This window comes from Mustelus asterias, chromosome 11 (genome assembly GCF_964213995.1).
Source record: "Mustelus asterias chromosome 11, sMusAst1.hap1.1, whole genome shotgun sequence".
NCBI lineage: Eukaryota > Metazoa > Chordata > Chondrichthyes > Carcharhiniformes > Triakidae > Mustelus > Mustelus asterias.
Window position 1 is genome coordinate 4,061,378 of NC_135811.1, and position 15,053 is coordinate 4,076,430.

The 15,053-nt window shown below is 46.1% G+C and overlaps 1 protein-coding gene across 1 annotated transcript in view; it reads left to right on the forward strand.

Moving 5' to 3' along the window:
• The window catches only part of armh3 (armadillo like helical domain containing 3), a 170,211-nt gene that overhangs the window by 32,900 nt on the left and 122,258 nt on the right, over window positions 1-15,053 (forward strand). Inside the window, exons 10-12 of the mRNA XM_078223039.1 lie at window positions 1,042-1,085; window positions 4,602-4,662; window positions 8,025-8,071. Of these exons, the coding sequence (XP_078079165.1) occupies window positions 1,042-1,085; window positions 4,602-4,662; window positions 8,025-8,071 (152 nt within the window). The remainder of the gene's footprint in view (window positions 1-1,041; window positions 1,086-4,601; window positions 4,663-8,024; window positions 8,072-15,053) is intronic.

Genomic DNA, 15,053 nt, shown 5'->3' on the forward strand with positions numbered 1-15,053 from the left:
AATGTCCGGGGTGCGTGAGGTCCTTAATTATGCTGGCTGCTTTGCCGAGGCAGTGGGAAGTGTAGACAGAGTCAATGGATGAGAAGCTCGTTTGCGTGATGGATTGGGCCAATTCACGACCCTTTGTGGTTCCTTGTGGTCTTGGGCAGAGCAGGAGCCATACCAAGCTGTGATAGAACCAGAAAGAATGCTTTCTGTGGTGCATCTGTAAAAGTTGGTGAGAGTCGTAGCTGACATGTCAAATTTCCTTAGTCTCCTGAGTGAATGGACACAGCACCTGACGAGAGAGCAAAATGTAATCTGCTTGCATGGCGGCCAAGAGGAAAATGTGGATGGGCAGCAACTTGGGAGGAATGGGATGAAAGGAGCAGGAAGTGGCTCTAATGGATCAGATGAGCTTCGAGGTGGGGGAGAAAATAAGGAGAGGCCCAGGTTTTGGTCTAGGGCATAAGTGTAGTTGGAGAAGAGGAAGTGAGGGATTAGGGGAGGTGGGAGCTTAATGGAAGGCCCCAGTCTTAGTGACAGAGTTCAGTGCGCTTCACACAATTATTGGAAATGAGATTGCAGGGAGTGGGTGATAAGGCTGGAAGGAAATGATTGGTAGTGAAGGAAAGGGTGATTCTTGAGTAGTAGCTGGTTTTGGCTGCGGAGAATGAGATTCACTAGCACTTGATGTGGCGATCTGAGATCCAGTGCAAGATGGTTAAACCAGTTATGTGAAGTCTGTGTTCTTTTGGATTTGGCATCAAGCTGGGGAAACCAACAGAATGGGAGGGAGAGAGCAAAGGATTCACTCCCCTCTGCACTGTACAGCTCATTTGTCTCCATGTCAGCTCTGCTGCAGGCATAGTACACACAGGGTAAGTGGAAGTGATGGACGTCTCTGTACACTGCGTGGTGATGTATCTGTGCATTACCTTCTGACCTGGTACACAGCATGTCAGTCAGTGAAGTAGCATAGCCAGAAATCACCAGTGTGAGGAATAACTTTCCATTTGAAACATGGGCAATGGCTGATTCCACCTCGTCTTTCTGTTACAGGGGATGGGTCTGGTCATCTCACAAGCTCTGACTGAATATAACAGGTTTGTACAAACTTGTATAGTACAAAGAACTTCAAAGGAAGCGTGAGTTAGTGGAGAGAGTTAGGCATCCCAGATTTTAATCACTCCACCTTCAGTGGCTGTGTCTTCAGTTGCCTAGGCACTGAACTTTGAAATACTCTCCCTTCATCTCTCTGTCTCTTAACTTCACCCTCCTCCTTTAAGATACTTCTTAAACTTAGCTCTTTGACCAAGCTTTTGGTCATCTGAACTACAGTCTCATTATGTAAGTCAGTGTCACATTATGTTTTATAATGCTCCTGTGAAATACATTGGGACACTTTATTGCATTAAAAAACATATGTTATTTTTATTGTTTTAGTGATGTGATTCAGAAGTTAGCTGTCCTGGTGTACAGTGCACACTGGCTTAACCAATTCCACTCTGCAGTCTGGCTCAGTGCATTGGAAAGGAAAAGGGAATTATTAACCCTTCACATTCCACTCAGGGTGTAACCTGTACCTTTTACCCATTGGCATGCTGCATGGTCCATCAGTGCCTGTAGCATCGAGTTGGATGCTGGGATGTTGTCAGTTTGCTCATCCACAATGCAGAAGGGGTAATTTTCTTGTTAATTTTGTTGTCACACTTTTCCGCTACCTGTCCCTACTTTTACCGCTCCCTCCCACTTCTCAAGTGTAATTAGGGATGGGGAACAAATACTGGCCAGTAACGCCCACATCCCAAAAAATAAATAAAACTTATCTTCATGTCCCCTCTACACCTTCTGCCACTTATCTTGAATCTATGTCCCCTGGTTTTAGAATTCTCCACCAATGGAAACTATTTTATTCTGTCCACTCTACCTCTTCCCCTCATAACTTTGACCACTTCTATCAAGTCACCCCTCAGCCTTCTTTGTTCCAAAGAAAATAACTCAACTTATCCACTCTCTCCTCACAGCTACACGTTTCCAGCCCTGGCAACATTCTTGTCAATCTCCTCTGCACTCTCTCCAGAGCAATTACATCCTTCCTGGAAATGTGGTGATCAGAACTGCACACAACTCACCAGTGTTTTATAGAGGTAGAGTGGACGTGCGTCCACGCTGTAGGATTGAGAATATTTGACTGGATGTGGATCACAGATCAGTTTAGCCACACACTCACCCAAGATCCAGAAGCATGTTTAATTGACTAGGATAACACTGAGGTGGCTGATTCCGAACCAGGGGCTGGCGAGAGCAATTGCAACATCTGCTCTGCAGCGTGAGAATTAGGGAGGCGATGGCCTAGTGGTATTATCGCTGGACTATTAATCCAGAAACTCAGCTAATGTTCTGGGGACCCGGGTTCGAATCCCGCCACAGCAGATGGTGGAATTTGAATTCAATAAAATATAGCTGGAATTAAGAATCTACTGGGGGGCGGCACAGTGGTTAGCACTGCTACCTCACAGTGCTAGGGACCCGGATTCAATTTCGACCTCGGGTGACTCTCTGTGTGGGGTTTGCATGTTCTCTCCGTGTCTACATGGGTTTCATCTGGGTGCTCCCAGATGAAACTGCATAGATGTGGAGGTTAGGTGGATTGGCCATGCTAAATTGCCCCTTGGTGTCAGGGGGATTAGCAGGGTAAATTTGTGGAGTTACGGAAATAGGGCCTGGGTGGGATTGTTGTCGGTGCAGGCTCGATGGGCCAAATGACCTCCTCCTGCACTGTAGGATTCTATGATTCCATGATAACGATGACCATGAAACCATTGTCGATTGTCGGAAAAACCCATCTGGTTCACTGATGTCTTTTAGGGAAGGAAATCTGACACCCTTACCTGGCCTGGCCTACATGTGACTCCAGAGCCACAGTAATGTGGTTAACTCTCGACTGCCCTCGATGGGCAACAAATGCTGGCCAGCCAGGGACACTCATGTTCCACGAATAAATTTTAAAAAACGCAACACATATGGAACACTGTCCTTCATTGGCAGAGCTGTACAATACAAAATTAAGGACATAGTATTGGAATTGTATAAAACACTGGTGAGTTGTGTGCAGTTCTGATCACCGCATTTCCAGGAAGGATGTAATTGCTCTGGAGAGAGTGCAGAGGAGATTGACAAGAATGTTGCCAGGGCTGGAAACGTATAGCTGTGAGGAGAGAGTGGATAAGTTGAGTTATTTTCTTTGGAACAAAGAAGGCTGAGGGGTGACTTGATAGAAGTGGTCAAAGTTATGAGGGGAAGAGGTAGAGTGGACAGAATAAAATAGTTTCCATTGGTGGGGAATTCTAAAACCAGGGGACATAGATTCAAGATAAGTGGCAGAAGGTGTAGAGGGGACATGAAGATAAGTTTTTTTACACAGAGGGTGGCGGGTGTCTGGAATTCGCTGCCTGAGTTGGTGGAAGCAGAGACCCTAAACTCTTTTTTAACAAAAAATACCTGGATCTGCTTCTTAAGTGCTGTAAGCAACAGGGCTATGGGCCGGGTTCAGGAAGGTGAGATTAGAAAGGGCACCTGGGTGTCCTCAGGCTGGCATGACCAAGATGGGCCGAATTGCCTCCTTCTGGGTTGTAACTTTTCTGTGGTTCTAACACAGACCCTGGGGATCAAACCCACAACCTTGCACAGAATCTAATTGACAATTTTACTGATTTAGTTATTTCTATACAATTCACAGACAATACACATGATCACAGCATTTACCACAATTGTGAGATTCTGGTGCATTATTACTAAGAATTGTTGGTCTGGGAGGAGGAGGTCATAAGCAGTTTCTCAAAGATGAACTCTCTTGAGGGAGAGAGAGAAATTTACTCGAGTTTGAACGTCTCAACAGGAAAGAAAATCAGAAAGCTGAATCCTCATAGAAACCCAAAGCAGGAAGAGGTCATTCGGCCCTTTGAGCCTGCTCCGTGCCATTCATTTTGATCGTGGCTGATCATCAAAATCAATATCCTGATCCCCCGTCTTCCCATACCCCCCCCCATATCCCTTAATCCCTTTAGCCCCTAGAGCTATATCTAATTTCTTGAAATCGCACAATATTTTCTGTGGTAGTGAATTCCACAGATTTATCTCTCTCTGGGTGAAGACATTTCTCCTCACAGTCCTGAAAGGTTTATCCCTTATCCTCAGACTATGGTCCCTAGTTCTGGATTCCCCCACCATCGGGAACATTCTTTCTGAATCTACCCTGTCTGACCTTGTTAGAATTTTATAAGTTTCTATGAGATCCCCTCTCACTCTTCTAAACTCCAGTGAATATAATCCTAACCGACTTAGTCTCTCCTCATATGACAGACCTGACTTCTCAGGAAGGTAAACCTTCACTGCACTCCCTCTATAGCAAGGACATCCTTCCTCAGATAAGGACACCAAAACTGCAAGCAATACTCCAATATTGCAGTAAAACATCTCTATTCCTTTACTCAAATCCTCTTGATATCAAGGCCATGTTAGACACTGAGATGGTTACAGTTCATTGCCAAACATAAATTTACCCATTTACATTTACAATGGGAAATTTACTTGCCTTCTACCTTCTCTGATTTCCACAGGCAGTACAAAGACAAAGAAGAGGAAAACCAAGGAGGATTCTTCTCTGCTCTAACCAATATGGTACGGATCGCAGTACATCAGGAATTGTTTCCTCATGCGTTTGATGACCAGTCTCACTTGGTGTGAAAATGTAGAAAGACTAGAAAGTGTAGAAAGTCCAAAGATGTGCGGGTTAGGTTGATTGGCCATGCTAAAAATTTCCCCTTAGTATCCTGAGATGTGTAGATTAGAGGGATTAGTGGGTAAATATGTAGGGATATGGGGGTAGGGCCTGGGTGGGTTTGTGGTCAGTGCAGATTCGATGGGCCGAATGGCCTCTTTCTGTACTGGAGGGTTTCTATGATGAATTCTATGACTTCTCAAAGCCCCTTCATTTGAACCCAAAATTAAAGCCAGTCCCTACTTAGTGAAGATGAGGAGAAACTGTTTCTGTTGGCTGGGGCTCCCTCTACACTGTCCCCATCAAACATCTTGCAAACTTGCAAAGTGTGTTGATGAAGGTAGGGCAGTTGATGTCATATACATGGATTTTAGTAAGGCGTTTGATAAGGTCCCCCATGGTCGGCTTATGATGAAAGTGAGGAGGTGTGGGATAGAGGGAAAGTTGGCCGATTGGATAGGCAACTGGCTGTCTGACCGAAGACAGAGGGTGGTGGTCGATGGAAAATTTTCGGATTGGAGGCAGGTTGCTAGCGGTGTGCCGCAGGGATCAGTGCTTGGTCCTCTGCTCTTTGTGATTTTTATTAATGACTTAGAGGAGGGGGCTGAAGGGTGGATCAGTAAATTTGCTGATGACACCAAGATTGGTGGAGTAGTGGATGAGGTGGAGGGCTGTTGTAGGCTGCAAAGAGACATAGATAGGATGCAAAGCTGGGCTGAAAAATGGCAAATGGAGTTTAACCCTGATAAATGTGAGGTGATTCATTTTGGTAGGACAAATTTAAATGTGGATTACAGGGTCAAAGGTAGGGTTCTGAAGACTGTGGAGGAACAGAGAGATCTTGGGGTCCATATCCACAGATCTCTAAAGGTTGCCAGTCAAGTGGATAGAGCTGTGAAGAAGGCCTATAGTGTGTTAGCTTTTATTAACAGGGGGTTGGAGTTTAAGAGCCGTGGGGTTATGCTGCAACTGTACAGGACCTTGGTGAGACCACATTTGGAATATTGTGTGCAGTTCTGGTCACCTCACTATAGGAAGGATGTGGAAGCGCTGGAAGGAGTGCAGAGGAGATTTACCAGGATGCTGCCTGGTTTGGAGGGTAGGTCATATGAGGAAAGGTTGAGGGAGCTAGGGCTGTTCTCTCTGGAGCGGAGGAGGCTGAGGGGAGACTTAATAGAGGTGTATAAAATGAAGAAGGGGATAGATAGAGTGAACGTTCAAAGACTATTTCCTCGGGTGGATGGAGCTATTACAAGGGGGCATAACTATAGGGTTCGTGGTGGGAGATACAGGACGGATATCAGAGGTAGGTTCTTTACGCAGAGTGGTTGGGGTGTGGAATGGACTGCCTGCAGTGATAGTGGAGTCAGACACTTTAGAAACATTTAAGCGGTTATTGGATAGGCACATGGAGCACACCAGGATGATAGGGAGTGGGATAGCTTGATCTTGGTTTCAGATAAAGCTCGGCACAACATCGTGGGCCGAAGGGCCTGTTCTGTGCTGTACTGTTCTATGTTCTATGTTAAACTTGCAAAATCTCACTAACTGTCCTGTCTGGAGACAATACACATCTCTTTAACCTGTGCTTAACCCTCTCTCCACTCACATTGTCTGTACCTTTAAGACTTGATTACCTGTAAAGACTCGCATTCCAATCATTATTTTGTAAATTGAGTTTGTGTCTCTGTATGCCCTGTTTGTGAACAGAACTCCCACTCACCCGATGAAGGGGCAGCGCTCCGAAAGCTAGTGGCTTTTGTTACCAAGTAAACCTGTTGGACTTTAACCTGGTGTTGTGAGACTTCTTACTGTGTTTACCCCAGTCGAAACGCCGGCATCTCCACACCATCAAACATTCCCAGGGCAAGTACAGCACGGGATGAGATACAGAGTAAAGCTCCCTCTACACTGTCCCCATTAAACACTCCTAGGACAGGTACAGCACAGGGTTTGGCACAGAGTAAAGCCCCCTCCAACTCTCCCCATCAAACACTCCCAGGACACGTACAGCACGGGGTTAAATACAGAATAAAGCCCGCTCTACACTGTCCTCATCAAATACTCCCAGGGGAAGTACAGCACGGGGTTAGATACAGAATAAAACTACAATGTCTCATCCAACACTTGCAGCGTAGGTGAAGAACCAGTTAGATAAATCATTAGACGGTGGTTCAATGTTTCTGTGTTCTGATGTTTTTATAATGGTTAATGGTGACATTTATTCTTTGTTCTCTACATCACTTTTTTCCCTTGTTCTCTATTACAGACGGTCATCTCTTGCCTTCTATCTCTCACTCCTTGTTATATCTCATTTCTTATTTTACTCCCTCTTTGACCAAGCTGTTGCACCTATCGTACTGTTCTATGAAATTTGTTTTATCATTGCTCCTGCAAAGTGTCTTGGGCTATTTTATATTAATAAAGCTTCATAAATACAAGTTTGCCTAATTTCTCCCTCACTCTTCCTTTTTCTCCCCACTACTTTCCACTTTCTTCCTTCTTCATTCTTTCTATTGGTTCATCACTGCTTTAGCAGTTTAATATTTGGAACTTTCTACCTCAGAAGGTCCTGGATCCTCCCTTGTTGAATCTGTTTAAGGCTGGGGTAGACAGATTTCTGATCTTTCCGGAAATTAAAGGATGTGGGTAGCAGGCGGGAAAATGGAGTTAAAGTCCAAGATCAGTCTTGATTGTATTAAATGCAGAGCAGGCTCGATGAGCCTTATAATCTCCTGTTCTATTTCTTACGTTAATTGTCTTTCAGTTACTCTTCCGTCTTACTCTCTAAGTGCATTTACCCTTGGGTGGCACAGTGGTTAGCACTGCTGCCTCACAGCGCCAAGGATCTGGGTTCGATTCCCGGCTTGGGTCACTGTCTGTGTGGAGTTTGCATGTTCTCCCCGTGTCTACGTGGGTTTCCTCCGGGTGCTCTGGTTTCCTCCCACAGTCCGAAAGACGCGCCGGTTAGGTGTATTGGCCATGTTAAATTCTCCCTCAGTGTACCCGAACAGGCACCGGAGTGTGGTGACTCGGGGATTTTCACAGTAACTTCATTGCAGTGTTGATGTAAGCTTACTTGTGGCACTCATAAATAAACTTGCGTGTTTAGGTGCTCACTACATCTCAGTACTACCCTGATCACAGTGTGAAGTTCCTTTTCATCACCACTACCTCTTTTTCTTGTGATTGTTTTCAGCCTGATTCTCCCTTGTTCCTCCTTCAGGGTAAATACTAACAGATGTTCCCTCTCTATGTACAGGTGGGCAACATGTTCATAGCAGATGCTGAGGAGAAGATTTCAGTCCAGTGAGTAATATTCTGCAAAATCTTCACTGTTTCTCTCTCTCTCGTTCCATTTTTTATTTGAACATTTTCTCCTTACAACCCACCCCCAGCCACATCACCGATCACCGACAAATTTGACAAGAATTTAAGTTGCCCATAATGGCTGAGCGGATCACACTCTTGCCTCTTGAATCCGAATGTTGAGAGTTCTAACCCCACTCTAGAGAATTAAGCACAATATTCAGACTGACACATTCTGATGCAGTATTGCACTGTTGGAAGTGCCATCTTTTGGATGGGATGTTAATCCGAGACCCCCAAGTGTTCTTTCAGATGGACACTTCCCAAGGAGGAGCGTGGGAGTTCTCCATTTGTCCAACACACAACCCAAAATTGTAGATTTGGTTATTTAAATCATTGCTGTGGAATTTGGGGACTTGCTGTGCACAGATTGGCTACTTAACAGTGCTGCCGATGTACCTGCCAGCTCGAAAGGTCTTTTGGACATTCTGTGAAAGGCATTGTCAAAATGATTTTTACTATTTTCTTCACACTTGTCGGGAGGAATGTGGGAAAGGTTGCCTCTTTGCAGCTAGCAGGTGCAATGGTGGTGGAGTGCATGGCTGGGGTTCCCAATGGATTCCATTCCATCCATCCCACTTTTTAAAATTAATTTGTGGGACAAGGGCATCCAGAGGAGGTTCACAAGAATGAACCCTGGGATGAAGAGCTTGCCGTATGAGGAACAGTTGAGGACTCTGGGTCAGTACTCGTTGGAGTTTAGAAGGATGAGGGGGGATCTTATTGAAAATTACAGGATACTGCGAGGCCTGGATAGAGTGGACGTGGAGAGGATGTTTCCACTAGTAGGAAAAACTAGAACCAGAGGGCACAACCTCAGGCTAAAAGGATGATCCTTTAAAACAGAGATGAGGAGGAATTTCTTCAGCCAGAGAGTGGTGATTCTGTGGAACCCTTTGCCGCAGAAGGCTGTGGAGGCCAGGTCATTGAGTGTCTTTAAGACAGAGATAGATAGGCTCTTGATTAATAAGGGGATCAGGGGTTATGGGGAAAAGGCAGGAGAATGGGGTTGAGAAAAATATCAGCCATGATTGAATGGTGGAGCAGACCCGATGGGCCGAGTGGCCTAATTCTGCACCTATGTCTTTTGGTCTTATGGTCTTATTTCTAGTAGATGCAGTGAAAAGTGGCCCTAATGGAGGAACAGAGTCTCCAGCAGCCTCCACTGCTGCAACTCGCATTCTGTACTTGGCTAAGGCCTCTGGCAGGAGGAGCCTTGCTGCCAAAGTTGTATCTTGCCTCAGAAAGCCCTTTTCCACCTCCTCTGATGGTGTCACTGCTGGAGCACCATCTCACTTTCTACTGAAACACCACTAAGATCCCAATAAACCCGTGACCCAGGGAAACAGGACAGGTGCAGTGGAATAGTTGGATGCTCTCCTCAACCTTCCGTGATCTTCACCCTGAAGAGGAGAGGTGACTCCCCGCCTGCTCCCCTGGCCAGCCTCCCACAATCCACCCTACATACATTTGAGGTCATTCTCAACTCGACTGCTCGTATTTTAATTTCTTCCCAGTTTTCCTTGCCCATTGCTCTCTGACCTACATTGGGCGGTACAGTGGTTAGCACTGCTACCTCACAGCGCCAGGGACCCGGGTTCATTTCCCAGATTGAGTCACTGTGCGGAGTCTGCATGTTCTCCCCATGTCTGCGTGGGTTCCTCCGGGTACTCCAGTTTCCTCCCACAGTCCGAAAGATGTGCAGATTAGGTGGATCGGCCATGCTAAATTGCTCCTTAGTGTCCAAGGATGTCTCGGTTAGATGGATTAGCCATGGTAATTATGGGGGTGTGGGGATAGGGTGATGGCCTGGGTTAGATACTCTGTCAGAGAGTCGTTGCAGACGCGAATGGCCTCCTCCTGCACTGTAGGGATTCTATGACCCCTGGTATAGCAAAGCCTCAAGATATAAATTACACATCAAATCTCCCCCCTCCCCCTCCCCACTTTGGCCCTACAATCCTCTGAGATCTCTGTGCTTCTCCAATTTTGAACTCTTGCACACCCTCGATTTTAATCACGTCAACATTGGCAGCGTTTACCTGAGGAACTAAATTGTGGAATTCTTTCCAAATCAGCGCTGCCTTTCCACCTCTCTCTCTTCCTTTAACACACTCGTTAAAACTCGATTCTTTAACCAAGCTTTTGATCATCTGTCCTAATATCTTCCCATGTGACTTGCTGTCAAATTGTGGTTTATAATGCTGCTGTGAAGCACCTTGGAACATTTTAGTGTGTTAAAGGTGCTATATATAAACTCATGCTGTTATGTTCTTATAGTGCAGTGCAACTGACTTGGTCAGCGACCACAATTCCAACCAATGTCGTGACAGTGATTTTGGTGGAAGTGGGGTTGAAGATGGAATTGGACTAATTTCTTATGCCCTCCATAGTCTGATAGCTCTGCAGCATCATTCTCAGTTCACACACACAGATATCATCAATAACATTCAGCACCATTGCAGCTAAACTCCAGTATGAGCTAATGCATTCAGGAGGAAATAGAGATTGCAGAGAGGTTTAAAAAATAAACTGTTAATCGTTAGCCATCACACAGGTGGGGGAGGACAGAAAGAAAGAAGCTTTGCTGAAACAATGTCTTTCACAACCTCAGGACAGCCACAGCCAGTGAGGGACTTCTTGATTGTAATTACTGTTGTAATGTAAGAAACATGGCAGATAATATACACACAGCAAACTCCCAAAAACAGCAATGTGATAACGACCAGATGTTCTGTTTGAGTGATGTTGACTGAGGGATAGATATTGGCTAGTTCACAGGAAGAACTCTTTGAAATAGTGACCATGGGATTCTGTTCGGGCCCCTGAGCGGACAGTCTGTTTAACATCTCACTCAAATGACTGCACCTCTGACACTGCAGCACTCCCTCTGTACTGCACTGGGAATGTTGGCTTTGGATTTGTGCTCAAACTCTTGGAGTGGAACCTGACCCATGCTGAGGTGAGAGTGCTACTCACTGAGCTGTCAGGGAATTAAACAACATCAGGAAATTGAATGTGGTAATTTAAAATGGAGGCAGACAGACTTCCTGCAGCATTATTGACTGTTTCGAACTCACCAGCTCCGACTCTGACATGTAATAAATCACCCCACTCTGCTTTGTCTCTGCCATCAGTACAAGAGACGGATATTTAATGAAAACTTGGAACTGGCAACTACTTGTTTTCCCTTTTCCTCTACATGTTTAATCAGAAATAAAATCGAAATCCTTGTGTACTGCGTTGATCACACATTGAACAACTTGGAGAGGGCAAGGTAATTGAGAGGAAGGTGCAGAGCTCATCAAACTCTGTGACAGAGCCCCGAGACAGCGAGAACAACGTTTTATGAAACATTTGTAGGCTTTAATTGGGCAACAAACAAGGACCAGAGGATATTGAATTGAAGATAAAGATTAGACAAAGCTATTATTCCTACACAGCAGACCCTGAATAACAGCAGTCCCATCTGAAGCGATTAAAGTTCATTTATTTAGTAGTCACAAGTAAGGCTTACATTAACACTGCAATGAAGTTACTGCGAAATTCCCCTAGTCACCACAGTCCGGCCGGCGCCTGTTCGGGTCAATGCACCTAACCAGCACGTCTTTCAGACTGTGGGAGGAAACCAGAGCACCCGGAGGAAACCCACGCAGACACGGGGAGAACGTGCAAACTCCACACAGACAATGACCCAAGCTGGGAATTGAACCCGGGCCCCTGGCGCTGTGAGGCAGCAGTGCTAACCACTGTGCCACTTATCCAGATCCTTTTAGAAGGAGTTAAAGTTCTGGTTGGGAATGGAGATAATGGCTGGATTTTTTCAGCTGCTCATGCCAGTGGGATCTTCTGGTCTTGCCGATGGCGCACTCTCAGAGTGGGTTTTCCAGCAACGAGGGGTGCATTAATTGGGAAACCGTGTTGATAACAGCGGAACCAGAAGATCCCACTGGTGGCCAATGGTGCTGCCGAATCCCACCCAGAGGGTTTGCAGTTGGAACATAGGTTTCCAGACTGGAGTCTGTAAACTCTCGGTCACCTTCTCAAGCGTGATCGGAAATGGGCATTTCATTCTGGCCTTGCCAGTGATGCTTACATCCAAATGAAAGAATAAAATAAACCTCCCCTAAGGAAGAAAACCTGCTGTTGTTTCCTGGACTGATGTATGTATTAATTGTTCTCTGCAGTAACCCAGTAAAGTACGCAGTTAGATTTTTAAAAAAATGCCATCAGCCATTCGAGAAATAGGCTCATTGCCTTCTCAGGAGACAAATGCCTGTCTTTTCTGCAATGACTGCATTCTGAAAATGAACTTTCTAAAAAGCACATGCACCAGGGTGTAGGTGGAAGAGGGGTTTATAAAGCTACAGCACCAGATTTCTCATGCATGCTCTCTTGAATAGGATTTCTTGCTGAGTGCAGGATCACTGACCTTGCATCATAGAGCAGTCCTTTCTGGCTGTACAGACCGCAGAGTGCTTCACTGAAACTGCTTGCAAGACTGGGGCAACTGACATATCTCAACCAAGACTGGGGCAACTGACATATTTCAACAAAAAGCCAAGAATTTCTCCAAAAGCCCTTGCCTGCATGGCACTTGAATCTTACAGTCCAGAAGGCCCCATGGTTGGTGAAGTCATAACTCATAGCGGCAGGGCCAGCACTGAAGTGGAAATTTCCCCCATGGCTGCTTGGCCATGGGATTTGTTCCATAGAACCAAAGAGCCCCTACAGTGCAGAAGGAGGCCATTCGGCCCATCAAGTCTACACCGACTCTCTGAAAGAGCATCTTACCCAAGCACCACCCCCTCCCCCATCCTCATAAACCCACATATTTACTATGGCTGATCCACCGAACCTACACATCCTCTCTACCCCTCCTCTGATACCTTCCTCTTTGACCAAGCATTTGGTCACTTGTCTTAATGTCTCCTTATGTAGCTCTGCGTTACATTCTGTCTGATAAAGCTCCTTTGGAAACGTGAATTGCCTTTGGAAGGTTTGACTCTGTTAATCTTTTTATGTTCCTCAGTTTTGGGAGGGGAAAGAAAGTAAACTGAGCCAGGGGTTTGCTATTCGCTGATTACTTTCTGGCTGCACCTCAGATGATAGGCTCAGGAGAGGATCTGGATTTGCTGTGTGAACTGTTCTATGGAGGAACAGCCTTAACTCAGTCAATCCACAGTCTCACTTTGAACACAAGACTGGCCACTTGGGTAAAGTGGCAAATAGCTGCCTATGCCTAGAGAACCATACCCCAGTGAAGAGAGTTACAGGAGAGGAAGGGAGAGATCTCGTGAGTGAGAGAGACAGTAATGCAGATTGGTGTGGGAGTATGTGCCTCGGAGGCTTGAGATTGGCAATCTGGGGGAGTTCAATTAACATTAGCTGTGGCACAGTAATTAACCCGAGGGTGAATCAGTATGGAGCACGTGTCATTTGATTGCTGTTTCAGAAGGCTGAGCTAAACAGCTCTTCAAAGCCACTGACCCTGATGATATAATCAGCAGTTACAAACAGAACAAAAAGACAATCAGGAAATTGCCACGAAATCATAATCCTTTAAAACTGGGGTTTAAACAAAGTCCAAATGACATGACTCAATTTTCCTCTTTAACGGGGTCCTGATAATTGATGTTGATACTCTTTTAACAGAGATCCTGATGGTGAGAACCTCTGAAGTTCAGTCATTTCTTTACTGACTTATCTCACTCGAGTTTTTTAAGGAGCTTTTCTAATGTTTCTTCATTTTAACTCTGTCCCTCTTTCTTGGTCTCTCATTACGATTCCTGGGCAGGCCTTTAGGGTAACTGTTTATGTCCATTGGATGTCCTGGATGAGATCAGGAATCTTGGTTCTCTCTCTCTCTCTCTCTCTCTCTCTCTCTCTCGAGAGAGAGAGAGAGAGAGAGAGAGAGAGAGAGAGAGAAAATGCTGGAAAATCTCAGCAGGTCTGGCAGCATCTATAAGGTGAGAAAAGAGCCGACGTTTTGAGTCCAGATGACCCTTTGTCTGGACTCGAAACATCAACTCTTTTCTCTCCTTACTGACGCTGCCAGACCTGCTGAGATTTTCCGGCATTTTCTCTTTTGGTTTCAGATTCCAGCATCCGCAGTAATTTGCCTTCATCTCAGTTCTCTCAGTTATTTTCTCTGTTGTTCTTTCTCTCAGCCCCGCTTACCTTCTCAGACTCCCTTCCCCAATTACTCTGTTTCGTCGACTCGCTTCGCCTCCCCCTCTGGCCACCCCTCCCCACCCCCCTCTGGCCACCCCTCCCCACCCCCCTCTGGCCACCCCTCCCATCCCCCTCTGGCCACCCCCCCTCCCCCCCCCCCCCCCCCCTGGCTGCCCCTCCCCCCTATGGCCGCCCCCCCCCCCCTCCCCCGGCTGTCCCTCCCTCCCCTGGCTGCCCCAGCCCCCCAGCCCCGCCCCTCCCCACCTGGCCACCCCCTCGCCAACCCCCTCACCTCCCCTCGTCCTTCCCGCACTTGTTCCTCGCCCGTTGTTTCCCTCCCCCCCCCCCCCCCCCCCCCCATCGTTTCCTATGGCCCCCCCCCTTGCTCCCCCTCCCTACTAGCAGCAGTATATGTGCAGAAGAGTTAACGTTCTAATTTCCTGTGAGAAGAAGTCAATAAGAGAATCCTGGGAATTAGACTTGGAGTTCGGACTGGGGCTCTGTACTCACCGGGAATAATTCCAGAGTCTTCGACAAGAGCATGCACAATAATTGGAAACCCAAATGGATTTACAAATAGAAGTTCATTCATGTCAGGTTTTTATGCTCCAATTATTTTGTTGCACAGTCCCCAACGCCAGTGGCAGCAAAACAAAGTGACGAGAGAGATACTGTACAAAGCCCAACCGGGCTGCCACTTCTCTATCATGCTGGAGTTGTTCTAAAAGAAACTCACAACTCCAAAAGA